Here is a 14,268-nt window from a genome sequence, read left to right as displayed (position 1 = left end):
GATCAATTGGTCAGAGAACGGATTCAACAAGGATGGCCAAGCATTTGCTTGGCATGCTTCCGAGGAGCTACATGAGCCTTGTCATGACAATGATAGCAAGGCAGTGGTCGGCACCAGTAACTTTCAAGCAGCTAATGCCTTGGCTTTGCAAGAGGAAAGCTGGGGAAAGTAAGTGGAGGAACATGGTGGAGAGGGAGAGGGAGAGAGAAGATAATACTCAAATGGAAACATAATACCAAAATGAAAGGACTCACATTGATAAGCTTGATGTGCACTCCTAGATGTGTGTTGATGTGACACACAAGAACAATCATATATAGGATAGGCACACATACTAGAACACCAAATTGTATATGGGATATCTCCCAATATGCAAGTGGCACTCACACATAAGACTCTACTAGAACTCATGTAGAACATACTAAAACACACTCAACTTGACTTCAGTAAGTACAACAAATCCAATGAAAAGGCCTTTTATGCCAAGGACAAGGTAAAGGCATGGGCAAGTCCAACAAGAAGAAAGAGAAGGATGTCAAATCTGAGTATGATGGGGATGATTCTGACGGTGAGAATAAGAAAAAGAGAAAACACCAAAAGAAGGGCTTCTACTTGATCAGCCAGGACATTTTGCAAAGGATTGCAAAAAGAAGGTGGTGGATCAGAAGGAGGAGTCTGATCAATATACACAAGAGACAAAGTCTAAGTCAACAAATGGGCAGCACACAGGCTGCCATGTGGAAAGCACCCAAAGGTGTACTTGGCTGTTTGGTGTGCATAGGAACAAATACAGAACAGTGGAACAGCACTGCAGAGCTGATAGGAGTGGAGCTGATGGGCAGAATAGGATGAAATAGGGGCGTGAAGGTTTGGGATGCCATGCAGCAATCAAGCGTCTTGCAAGTTGTATCAGTCACTAGAGACTGTTGTAAACACTGGTACAAGTGGTGCAATGGTACAAACAGCATGCGACAGCAGCTCTGGATCATCTTTGGACGCAATAGTAGAGGTGGCGCAATGGTACGGACAACAAGCAACAGCTCTGGATCATCTTTGGACGCAATAGTAGAGGTGGCGCAATGGTACGGACAACAAGCGGCAGCTCTGGATCAAAGCATAGGGCCTAGAGCAAGTCAGACAGCGCTGGTGTAAGGCAGACGTGGCTAGGAAGGACAGGAAAAGGAGCTACAAGGAGAAGCCCATGGTCAGGTTTATAGGGCCCAACCAGGTCAGCTGGTAGGGCTCATTGGCTGGCCAACCAGGTCGGTTGGTTGTCTGACCAAATCGGCTAGCTGAGGGCTGGAAACTTCAGCATTTAGACAATCATTGAGCTCAGGTCTTGAGCATTTGGGGCCACTTCAGGCAGCAGTCCAGACCACAGGTGGATGTTCTAGGGAGAGGTGATTTGCAGCAGGAAGAGATCTCAAGATTGCTGAAGGTTTCTGGACCACACAAAGGAGCAGATCTACAGAGTGTGAAAGAGCTAGACGTGGCACGTAGGAGCAGCAAAAGGAGACAACTCTCGAGGCAATTCCTGCAGCTTGGTCTGCATTTAGAGCAGCAAGGAGGTCAAGAAACTATAGCAAGCACTGCCTTGGAATTGGTTGTCCATATGTGGGACACACATATGAGGCCCACTCAAGCTCTAGGAGAGCACCATAGGCCTAGTGTTTTGGAGTGCCAAGGAGGTAGGAGAACAGCCATGTATGTACAAGGGTCCACATCTAGTCAACACTCCGCTGGTAGAGGGTGTACACTGAACATAGTTTTTGTATTGTGTCCACATTTGATGAAAATATATTTTGTTGGTTCTACATCTCTCTTTTAAGATTTGTCTATTTGTTGTCTGCATCTCTATTGAAGTAGACACTAAGGATAAGAAGTTTGGATTTGAATATACCACTGTGTGAGCTCTTGGGCTCCATAACATATTACCTTCAAACTTAAATACTTAGACATATATAGGAGCTCCCAAGACTAGTTCTCTGCTCTGATACCACTGAAGGATATACAAACAATTTACCTCTCATAAAATGAACGACATATAGACGGCATAAAACGATGAACACTTCTTATGAAACGACATAGAACTTTGCTCAACAATCAACTCGTATATTCCTTCTATTACAGCCAATGATGCGCGATCAGAGAAGACACTTTCAGAATTCAAATGATCAAAATGGTCATGAAGTCTCCTCAGGTCGACTGACCTTGTTGGAGCTCACAAAAGCATGGCAACCCCTACTGTTCTAGTATCAACTCTATATGTAAACCTCTAAACCGACTCTCATAACACACACACACACCCGGACCTGTGCACATCAGTGAAAAAGACCTCAGGAGTCGCATTCTTGCAGATGAATAGGAGCCAAAAGAACCGATTGCCACCTTGACCATTGCTAAGGGCCATGGAAACCGCCGCTAGGTATGTCCACGTCTTGCATGCAAGCTATTGCCCGCCACGTGCCTGCCCCTCTATGCACTGACTACACGTGAGCTTGGTGATGATGCAATCAAAGCTCTTGATTGATCTCCACAACCAATCAATGCTCAAGTACTACTACCTCCTCTAGACCTTAGTCACTAGGTCCCTCATGAGGATGGACTCCCAACAATCCAAAATCCGTGGCCTATGATCTGGAAGGGTGGGATCCATGAATTTCATGCAAAAAGAGGGGTGGAGCTTTCAAGCTCTACATCCTTTTTAAGCTGCCGCACTACTTCGTCTGTTGTATAAATAAGGGTTTCTCACGGCCGGTGGAAGCGGTTGAGGATTGGTTGGATGGGTATCCATTCCTCAATCAAGAGTGAAAGGCCGACTCAAACACAAATAAAGCTCCGTCCATCAAGAACAAGGCTGAAAGAAGGAGGCTGAGAGGCGAGGGGCATAAGGAGAGGTAAATATGGGCTGGGCTGAGAGGGAACAAGCTAAGGGAGGGACTAAGAGAGCTTAGGAAGAGAGGGGAGAGGTTGAGGGCAAGGTCTAGGAGGGCGATTTATAGGAGAGGAAGTTTGGGGGGCTGAAAGACACGGTGGAAGGGCTATTAGCAGGCAAGGGGGGCAGATAGGAGGGGAGGGGTGGGGTGTTAGCAGACGGGGAGGGCTGAGGGGTGAGGCAAGGTGTAGGTTTACATGTGCCGGGGGGGGGGGAGGAGGGCTTGGGATGTTAGAGAATGCAATAGAGGGCATGCACAGCGGAAGCTAATCCTAGAGATAGGGTTCTCCGAAAAAGATAAGGAAGCCAAGGTCGAAGAGAATCTCAAAGCCATCGTTAGAGATATTAGCTGAAGTTTTCTTTCGTGTTCGATTGAATCCTTTGCATCACTAAGATGGATACGACACACAGAGAGAAGTCTGGTCGTGGGGTAGCCCACCTTCAACGGTAAGAATTTCCCGTCATGGCAGTTAGCCACCCGTTTATTGTTCATGCAAAAGGAACTCTGAGGAGTTGTTGCTGGAAAAGAGAAGAAGCCAAAAGGAAACGATTCAGAAGCAGAGAAAAGTTCAAGGGAGACAAAAAATGAGAAGGCAGTTGGCTACATGGGACGTGCTCTCGGGCTTGAAATTTTCCATCACCTTGATGTGAAGGCATCAGCAGCGGAAAATTGGCAGATGTTGAAAACTCTTTTCAGGGTTCACATGAAGCACTCAAAGGCAAATTTGAAACAAGATCTTTTTGATTTGAAGATGCTCGAGGGAGAGAATCTGGGTATGTTCCTGAATGGGATGCAGAGTTTGCTCAGACAACTTAATGATCTTCGAGCTAAGGTGGAGGATGAAAACAAAAAGTCAATTATGTTGAAAAGCCTACCACTTGATCAGCATGAGGAAACAGTAAGAATTCCAAGGCTTGATGGAGATATGGACTTCCTACATTGTGCTGGGATGCTGCTCAGCAAGGAGAAACGAACGAATTCAAGCATTTACGACCCAAGAGTATTCACAATAATTGATAGAACGAAGAAACAAAGTCGAGATCTACGTTAAGTGTAACTACTGTGTAAAGGAAGGACATAGAGAGAGATTCCGCTATACAAAATAGCGAGATGAATATTGAAGCTAGAGAAAGACAAAGCACTTACGGTTGAGGGCAAGGAGTGTTAGAAATGACCCAACAAAGGGTACGCACAGTGGAAGACTTATAGTAATGCCCAGGAGCTCACACAGTGTGCAGTGTGGGGTGTGGAATCACAAACTTCTTTACTTATGTGCATTCAATAGATGTGAAGACTCATCAATGGACAATGAACCGGTCAGATAGAGAAACCACCAAAATATATATTTCCGTCCAAAACTATGGGCACAATACAAGAGAGATAGATCCAGAGTCCAACCAATGGTGTGGTCCTCTGATCTTACCACAAGGTCCTTCTCCTATCAGCTGGCTATCTCTAGACTCCAGCCCACGTGCTCCACCTGGAGCTTCTGTAGACTTTCTGTCCTTTGACCTCAGCTCCTTGCTGCCCTAGAAGACAGCCAAGGTCTCAGCCTCACACTGAGCTAAGTCTGCAGCAACACTGGTACTCCTTCAGCTTCTGGATGTAGGCCCCAAGGGTTGTGCTCTGCTGCTCCTTTCTGCTCTGCTGGAAGCTGTACTGCTGGATGCTGAAATGAGGCAAGAGCCTCTCCTTTTATAGGCCCTGAGGCCTGGCAAAAAATACCGACTGGTCAGCCCTGTTTTGGCCGACTCAGTCTGGCTGAAAACCGACCTGGTTGGCTGTCCCTACCAGCCCAACCAGGGCCCTATATAAGGGACTTCACTAGGCCCTTTTCAGCCTTTGTTCCATGCAGGGACCCAGCCCTCTTGACCAGCCTAACCAAAGCCTGGTTGGCTGGCTCAACCAGCCCCAACCAGCTCTACTGTTGGCCGACCTGTTTGCTGATCTGTCCCGCCATATTCCTGCGCCATCTTTAGGGTATGCTGCAGGACATGTGCCTACGCACACACCTTGCCAGATAGCTTGCCATGTAGGCGCTTGTACACCGGGATACCCCGCCATCTCGTGCTGCTCCAGATATGTCTCTTCCAAGCCAAATCTATGCCATGTATGCATCGCCATCTGCCATGGTCTCGACGCAATGAGTTGCAGCCACTTTGATGCGTCCAGGTACTTTCCTTTTTCTCTCTTGGGCACATCCTGCCCTAGGTCTCCCTCCCCCACGCTCTCCTCATTTGGGGGCTTACAGATGGGGAGGTGACCTTTCCAACACCCCCTCTCACCGACACATCTCGGCCCAATGCCAACACGTCGATGACGATGCTCCAGTAACTCCCTGTTCGTAGTCCTCTAGAACCTTTCGGTGTCAAAATCTTTTCCTGGCTTTTCATCCAGTGGCTCCTGCTCCACCAGGTCCGGTTCCGCTTCCGCACACCATCCTGGTACACAGGTCCATCTTTGGTAGCACCTCCTGGTACCACCTCCTTCAGTCACGTTCCCGCCTCACGATCTTCCAGTCGTCCCCCTCATAATGAGTGAACAACCTAGAGTCTTCCAGGCACCATGCTCTGAGGGTCTATTTCAACCCGTCCTTCCTTTGGCAAGGTCTGCAACAAAAGTACATCTCCAGATCACCTGGACTGCGAACTTTAAACGCACCTGACTGAACCTGAGTTACCCTCCTTCTGGCAAGGGTACAATCCTCCAGTCGTGGAAGTCGATTCCCTAGAGCTTCTGAATCAGGGTCGTCCTTCAGCAAGGTCCCTGCCTTCAGGCTCCCACACGTGTGAGCCTCCTACTTGGGCTCTGATACCATGTTAGAAATGACCCAACAAAGGGTATGCACAACGGAAGACTTATAGTAATGCCCAGGAGCTCACACAGTGTACGGTGTGGGGTGTGGAATCACAAACTTCTTTACTTATGTGCATTCAATAGATGTGCAAACTCATCAATGGACAATGAACCGGCCAGATAGAGAAACCACCAAAATATATATTTCCGTCCAAAACTATGGACACAATACAAGAGAGATAGATCCAGAGTCCCACCAATGGTGTGGTCCTCTGACCTTACCACAAGGTCCTTCTCCTATCAGCTGGCTATCTCTAGACTCGAGCCCGCGTGCTCCACCTGGAGTTTCTGTAGACTTTCCGTCCTTTGACCTCAGCTCCTTGCTGCCCTAGAAGACAGCCAAGGTCTCAGCCTCACACTGAGCTAAGTCTGCAGCAACACTGGTACTCCTTCTGGTTGTGCTCTGCTGCTCCTTTCTGCTCTGCTGGAAGCTGTACTGCTGGATGCTGAAATGAGGCAAGAGCCTCTCCTTTTATAGGCCCTGAGGCCTGACAAAAAATACCGACTGGTCAGCCCTATTTTGGCCGTCTCAGTCTGGCTGAAAACCGCCGACCTGGTTGGCTGTCCCTACCAGCCCAACCAGGGCCCTATATAAGGGACTTCACTAGGCCCTTTTCAGCCTTTGTTCCATGCAGGGACCCAGCCCTCTTGACCAGCCTAACCAAAGCCTGGTTGGCTGGCTCACTGTTGGCCGACCTGTTTGCTGATCTGTCCCGCCATATTCCTGCGCCATCTTTAGGGTATGCTGCAGGCCATGTGCCTACCCACACACCTTGCCAGATAGCTTGCCATGTAGGCGCCTATACACCGGTATACCCCACCATCTCGTGCTGCTCCAGATATGTCTCTTCCAGGCCAGATCTATGCCATGTATGCATCGCCATCTGCCATGGTCTCGACGCCATGTGTTGCAGCCACTTTGATGCGTCCAAGTACTTTCCTTTTTCTCTCTTGGGCACATCCTACCCTAGGTCTCCCTCCCCCACGCTCTCCTCATTTGGGGGCTTACAGATGGGGAGGTAACCTTTCCAACAAGGAGGACAAACAAGACACACCCATGCTAGTGGAAGCAGATAATCTGAGTGATCAAGAGTGGGCATTTTGATTTTGGGAGGGCAGTATTGACTGTCGGGCTCTTTGTGAGCAATTGTTGGTTCTTTGTGAACACATCATAGTTACTTGGATTTGTTGGTTCTTTGTGAACGTGGTGTGTTGCTCTTCGTGAGCATTAGTTTGTCTATCCCTCATTTCGGTTATGGGAGGGTTTGTTGGGAGTCCATCCTCAAGAGGGACCTAGTGACTAAGGTCTAGAGGAGGTAGTAGTACTTGAGCATTGATTGGTCGTGGAGATCAATCAAGAGCTTTGATTGGATCATCACCAAGCTCATGTGTAGTCAATGCATAGAGGGGCACGTGGCGGGCAACAGCTTGCGTGCAAGACGTGGACAGACCTAGCGGCGGTTTGCATGGCCCTTAGCAATGGTCGAGGTGGCAATCGGTTCTTCTGGCTCCTATTTATCCGCAAGAACGCGACTCTTGAGGTCTTTTTCACCGATGTGCACAGGTCCGGGTGTGTGTGTGTTATGAGAGTCAGTTTAGAGGTTTACATATACAGTTGATACTAGAACAGTAGGGGTTGCCATATTTTTGTGAGCTCCAACAAGGTCGGTCGACCTAAGGAGACTTCCATGGCCATTTTTATCATTTGAATTCTGAAAGTGTCTTCTCTGATCGCGCATCATGGATGCTTGTGTGGCATAGTTCCCAAGAGTTTCAAAAACAGTAATATGGAGCATGGTGAGAAATGTTGTTTCAAAGTTTCGGCCACCAAAAGAAACAGTGGAAACAGAGTTCCGGGTTTTAAGGTTAATAATGTGTATATATATATACGTATGCATGTATGTATGTATGTATGTATGTATGTATGTATGTATGTACCTTGCTTTCTTTTGCAACAGAGGCAATCAAGTCTGATGGAGATAGGGGCATCATTTTTTACCCTAACATCACACATGACCATATTATGCTTCAATGTCTAGATGGCTACTTTTTTGGCAGAGAGTCAAGATTGTGGACAGGTGTGGACAGGGGGGACCGGTTTAGGATTTGCAAGACCTTTGAGCATTTCATTAGAGATTGCCCAAAGAAGAAGAAAGACCCACGAGGTCTTCTCGTGCGTCCTCTTATAGTAGTGCTCCTTCGGCACCTCTTGCATGTCCAGCACCAACGGTGCGTCCCACTTGTCCAGCACCAATAGGCGTCTAGCACCTATTGCCCCTCGTCGGCTTGTGTCTAGAGTTGCAACTCCTCCACCAAGTGTTTCTCAACTAATTGGCTCTGGAGTTTTGCAAACAGATCGAGATGCCATCTTGCGTACAACTATAGGTTTTTATGCCTCCCTTCTCTGAACAGATCCTGACACACCTACTAGAGATGACGCCAAACATAGAGTTTGGCATCATATTCCAGTATTGGTGAAACCAGGCATAAGAGCCTCACTTGATGCATCTTTCACTAATTTGGAATTCGAACTGCACTTCTCGCCCTTCTTAAGCGTACATGTCTGGGCTCACTTGGGTTGACATGTGCTTCTTAAGACATGATTGGGGACCATGTTACCTCAGCCCTATATGGCGTTTGGTACTCTAGTACTATGTCTGATTCAATTACAGAGGGTCTCATTCATCTTATCCCAAATGGAGGTTGCAGAAATTTGATTTCCCAATTGAGGTCCATCACTCTATTGGGAACATTTTATAAGATATTGGCCAAAACTATTTGTAGCCCATTCTTCCAGATCTTATTTATGATACATAGACTGGCTTTGTGCATGGAAGAAGCATTTTTTTTAATATCTTATTTTATGGAAGGCCTCACGCTAGGCTATGCAGACCAGTTAGTGCCTTGCTCTTCTACTCCTGAATTTCAAGAAAGCTTACAAAAAAGTAGATTGGGTTTTTTTAAGGGTACCCTCCTATGCTTGGATCAAAAGGTTCCTATTTGTACAGATCAGCCCACAGCCAGGTGCTTATCACAGAAGAAAGGGAAGAGAGGCTTCATATTTCTAGATCAGTTCGCCAGGGATGCTCTCTTGCCCCCTTCTTGTATTTATTGTGGCTGAAGCAATGAGCATTCATGCAAATACTATGGGGCTGAGACATCCCCTGAGACAAAATAAGGAGCTCTTGGATAGTGAGCTGGCTGATGATAATGCTATTCTTTTGCATGCCACTCCACAGAAACTCACATGAAGACCTCTTGTATGGGCAACATTATTATCCTTCCCTAGGTTATGACCTCCATAATAAACTCAAGGGCTATGCTAAGTACCCTCAGATGGCCTACCTCGAAAACCTAGAGCCTTGGACTTTTTCATATCTTCAACCTTGTAAGGCTCAACATGGGGATGACCAAAAGGGACCTAATACAACGATGGCCTGAAGACCTCTTGCAAGGGTGACTAGAAGAGACGTGATAGTAGGTACAACGATGACACGAAGACCTCTTGTATAGGGTGACCAAAAGAGACCTGGTACAACGATGACCTAAAGACCTCTTTCACAAGTTGAGCAGAAGAGACCCAGTACAAGGGATGATGTGAAGACCTCTTGTCTAGGTTGACTAGAAGAGACCTGGTACAAGGGATGACCTAAAGAACTCTTGTACAGGTTGGTTGAAAGAGACTTGGTACAGGAGATGACCCCTAAAGACCTCTTATTTAGGAAACTGAAGAGATCGTATATAAGGGATGACATATGACCTATGGTACAAGGATGACCTTAAGTGACAAGATGACCTCTCGCAATGACCTGAGGGCTTAAATGATGGGGATGCCTCTTGTACTACAGAGATGGTATCACAAAAGTAGGAACCTTGCACCACTAGCCTTAGGCCTTTGGTATTACTTTCAAAAAGAGTACCAGTCCCCTCCTAAGACACAACCGTAAGTACGTCTGGAGAGCTCTTTAATGAGCATAACACATGGTACAACAAGGGTATTGAAGAGTCCTTTTAGAGATCCTCCCTAAGTCACTGAAGACCTCAATGAGGGGCACCCAGTAGAAGGAGAGAGCAGAAGATTTGTCAGCAATGGGAGAATACAGATCTAGTACTAGTAGAGCAGCACCTTGCTTTCCACAGTGTGTAGGTCGTAAAGCCTCTCTTGTACTCAGTTTTGATCCTATAGACACTTTGGCTGTAATGTCTATCATCTAAATCTCTGTGGTTTATCCACGCTTGTGTGCATATATTGAGTCGATCCAGATCAATGTGAGATCTAAATACATTTTCTACTCTGCATATTGGTTTGGCCTTTGTCCAAAAGCAAGGCTCGTTCAAAGGAGATCTAACATGGTGTTGAGCTATGTTTGGTAGCCCCCTCCATAACCATACGGCACATTGCTGAGCCATTCGTCAACCAACTTATTAGTTGTCTACAAGCCGCTCCCCAATAACCTAACTCACACGTCTCCTTGCCTCTACTCACTATTTTATCACGTCTTCTACATAAAAGTATGTCATGATGTGTATTGACTCTGTTTTTAGATACGATCACTAATGACCTGCCTTATGGGGACATTTTGAATTTTGAGAATTGTAATACAACTTGTTAGGCTTCTTGTATTTTCAACTAAAAAAGGTGATCAACTATCTTTCTTGGGAAAAAATGGAAAGGAAAAGTGAAGATTGTATGATATAAGGACAAAGACGTGTTCATTGCATCCGTCTCAATTAAGTGTAACCTAAGGGACAAAATATCACCAACATTCTATTGTGGCCATGCTTTGGTGCCACAAGAGGAGATTGAAAGTGAGAAACTTCGAACCAAACATATCACTTCGTACTCGCTTCTCCAATATCTTTATGAGTGCTGAATAAAGCAACCTTTCAGACCTGCTCATTAGGATGATGCTTCAATGGTTTCTGTAGGTTTTCACTTAAAGAAAGTAATTATCTTGAACATAAAGCTCCGTCTAGAGGTGAAACTGTTGTATTGAGAATCACAGACTCCATGGCTTGACTTGTTGTGTACATCAATTGGATCAGTTCGTAGCCTTGAGTTCCTCCAAGGTATTCCCTGTGATGGGATCCAGAATAATGGCTTTTGCCATCTACGAATTTCCTAAGGGAAGATTGCTAAGTTCTTCCCGTACAACACCCATGCAAATGACATTAAAGTACCATACTTACTTGATCATTCAGCATATTCACCAATGATGATTTGCAGTGTCATAGAAAGTTAAATCTATTTCTTTCTCAGCATTGCATTCAGCACCTCGTGAAAGATGATCGGTAGATCCCCAACATGTCAACATTGTTTTTTTCAAGACGAGTGTAAAGCTCAGTGTCTTTAAAAATCAAATGCATTTCTTTCCTCATATGATCTACCTCCTCTTAATTGCTGCCCCTTGTCTCAAACCTCACCATCCTCTTCCTCCTATCTACACGCTTCTTTCATCTGCAGCCCGCCCCTTAAGTTCCACATTTGTTTCCCTCTCTCTCTCTCTCTCTCTCTCTCTCTCTCTCTCTCTCCCTTCCAACCCACCCATTTGCATGCCTTGTAATGTAATCTTCACCTCTCCATTTTCAAAATCTACAAGCCTGCATTTTTTCTACCTGTATTTTCACGTCCCAGTAAGGCAATAACTTTCCTCTTCAAGATAGAGGGAGGGTGGAGAGAGATGCTTATGTTAGTCAATGACATGTTTGTACTAGATGCATTGGCTTGAGGAATCAGCATTGCTTAGAAATGCAAGGTTGGAGGTCTGGAGAGCTGAGAACCACATTACGGGGCATTAGTAAATAAAAAATTTATGACTATACTTTTTATTTCAACGAAAATATAGTCCTTGTCTCCGAGCAAAAAATCTTTGACCTTATCAATGCAAAGTACTGAGGAGAAGTCGAGGAGAGCACCTAAGCACAATAGAGACCCATTCATGGTGGACCCTGACGGCTGAAGCTATTATTTGCAGGCTATGGATGCTAATCTCTAAATAACAAATAATCCTCATTTGCTTTGGTCCAGATCCTATTAAAATAAAATTCAGAATCTGCAATTCTTAGTCACCATCGATACTTTCTAAAATTCTACATCTCCTACAGGAATGCTAAAACAAACTATTTATCCGCAAAGTACTTTGTGATCAAGTATAAACATGCATGCCTTGAGAGCTTTATTATGTGATTAGAAACAATCATGAACGTCATAAAAGCCTTAAACCCTTCATTACAAAAAGACCAATTCTCTGCAAAATAACGAAGGGTATTTGTAGATCTTACAGGTTAAAAATCTTAAAATGATTCTCGTGAAAGATTTTAAGAAGGGAAAAAACTTCTGACATCGAATTTCGGAAAACGCTTTCTGCACCCTCACATGGAAATCCCATTGCTATAATCCGAGGTGTAACATCTGTTGCACAAATTGACAATATGGTTTTTAGAATCCATGATTTTTAGTGAATGTTGAAATTCTTTGGTCTTCCAATAGCCATCTAATTACTAATTTCTACCATCTGAGGTAGTAAATCCATGACAAATTCATTATTAACCATAGTGACGAAATATAGAGCGGGCGTGACGAAAGCAAGCACAATGGCAGAGCCTTCTATCGCTGTTTTGCTAAATTATTTTCATCGGCCTCTGATTCAAAAATACAAACGTGCTTGTCAAGTCGCCCTTCTTGGGATTCCATGTTTTCCAGGCGAGATGCAGGGTCAATTTTATCCTAACGCCTTCTATTTTGACGCTAGCTGTTTTAAACTGGGATTTGTCCTCTTTTAAGGCCTGATTCAAAAATACAAACGTGCTGTCAAGTCGCTCTTTGTTTTCCAGGCGAGATGAAGGGGCAATTTTATCCTAAAGTCTTCTATCTTGACGCTGGCTGTTTTAAACTATGGGTCCCCAAAGAGAGGGGTCGTTTGAAACGAAACCCGCTACCCAGTTTTCAGGCATATTTGACTGGGACGATGATCCACCGTGGTGCTGGGTACAAATGGGTTTCTGCAGCCATAAGCTGCGGATCTGTGGGTCAATTTTCTGAGGCTTTAATCGCCCAACAAACGCGGAAGCAGCGACAATAAAATGTGAGGTTAGCCGCTTCTTCCGCGAAAGCGCAGCGACGTAGGAAAGCGTAGCCTTACAGCTGAGATCGAGATCGAAGCCATGTTCCTGGTAGCGGCGTTTCTTCTTGGAAATGAGTCTTCTGGCGAGGGATTTGACGCTTCCCAGGGGCGCCATGCAAAGAAGGCGAGAGGTTGGCATTGGTTTTCGTAGTGTGGAACTTGGGTGTTCACCTTGATCGTGGATGGTTGAGAGTTTGTTAATAGTTTCATAGTCCATGTTGTAGTTCATATGGTGAAGGGTCCTTGGTTTAGCGTTTGTTAGCCCTGCCCCTGCCCCTGCCCCTGAAAGCGGCACACTACAGCATCGGTTTTAATGGCCCTTTGAATTCGGTTTTGTTGACACATGGCTTCCATGGACTAGTTGTCACTCGAGTGATCTCAATGTACTTGGCATGCATGCGGTTGTCGACTTGTGCATGCGATAGACGTGCTTTTGCTGACCTAAATTCAATGATTTTGAATGACCTTCTCTGCTCGCCATGAAAATCTTCTATGCATTGCTCCTCAGCCTATGTTGTGCTTCATCCACTCTGAAAGGGCAGGCTATAGCATTGTTTCAATTTCCCTTTGAAATTGGGTTATGTGGTGACACGTGTTGGCCATGTACCTAGTGAGTCTCAAGTTTTCTGGAAGTTGTGGCATGCAACCTTCCTCCACTTTATCTCGTCCTCATAGCCCCCCCTATTAGATCATATATAATTTCCAAGCTTCCACCATTCATCATAGGTCATAGATAATTTCCAAGCTTCCACGTTCATTATAGATCATTGATAATGGGGCAGTGCTATTAGGCACACAAATTGTGTCCTCTTGTTAATAGGTTCATATTCCATGTTGTAGTTCATATCATTAGTGCCACACAATGGTTTGGCAGCTCTATGCAACATTGTGTGCGCCTTATTTGCTGAACCCTTCTTCGTGATCGTTGTCTTTGTCGCACGATCTAGTAGCCCACCACACTTTCACCTTCCAGGCCATGTGGAGGGTCTCTCACTCCTCAGAGTCGTCTGCCAGTGCTACATGCTAGCAAGATGATTTGCGGTTCTGCGCGATGCTCAAGGGGTTTATGCGATACTACATGCGGCTCTTGGGGGATTTGTGGAGGACCTCTGCTTGAGAACTCTATGCTTTGAAGAAAAAAAGAGAACAGTGAGACAAATGATGGAAGTCATGAAATCTATGTACCCCATCAATGAACATATCTATGTTGTTAATCAAAAAGAAAACGTATGAAATGAAGAAAAAACCAATTTGTCAAGAAAATTCAACACCAATTATTCCATGTGATAAGGAATTTTTTGAAAAAGAAGAAGTGCTATCACACATTCCGAATTCAAGGAAGCGAAGGTGAA

The 14,268-nt window shown here is 45.3% G+C and overlaps 1 protein-coding gene across 3 annotated transcripts in view; it reads right to left on the bottom strand.

The window, feature by feature from the left end:
* Positions 1-13,084, bottom strand: part of LOC147901804 (uncharacterized) — an 89,601-nt gene extending 76,517 nt beyond the window's left edge. For 2 of the 3 annotated variants that reach the window (XM_087374790.1, XM_087374789.1), the window contains exons 1-2: positions 12,935-13,084; positions 12,075-12,204 (exon numbers count right to left, since the gene is read on the bottom strand). In XM_087374790.1, the coding sequence (XP_087230916.1) occupies positions 12,075-12,204; positions 12,935-13,055 (251 nt within the window). In that variant the 5' untranslated portion in view covers positions 13,056-13,084. Of the gene's footprint in view, positions 1-12,074; positions 12,205-12,929 lie in introns of all 3 variants that reach the window. The other variant, XM_087374791.1, reaches the window with a different exon arrangement.
* Between the last annotated feature and the right edge of the window lie 1,184 nt (positions 13,085-14,268).

Source organism: Dipteris shenzhenensis, chromosome 5 (genome assembly GCF_047967505.1).
Source record: "Dipteris shenzhenensis isolate YYH24624 ecotype China chromosome 5, Dip_SZ_1.0, whole genome shotgun sequence".
NCBI classification, from domain to species: Eukaryota; Viridiplantae; Streptophyta; class Polypodiopsida; order Gleicheniales; family Dipteridaceae; genus Dipteris; species Dipteris shenzhenensis.
This window is presented reverse-complemented; position numbering and strand designations above follow the sequence as displayed.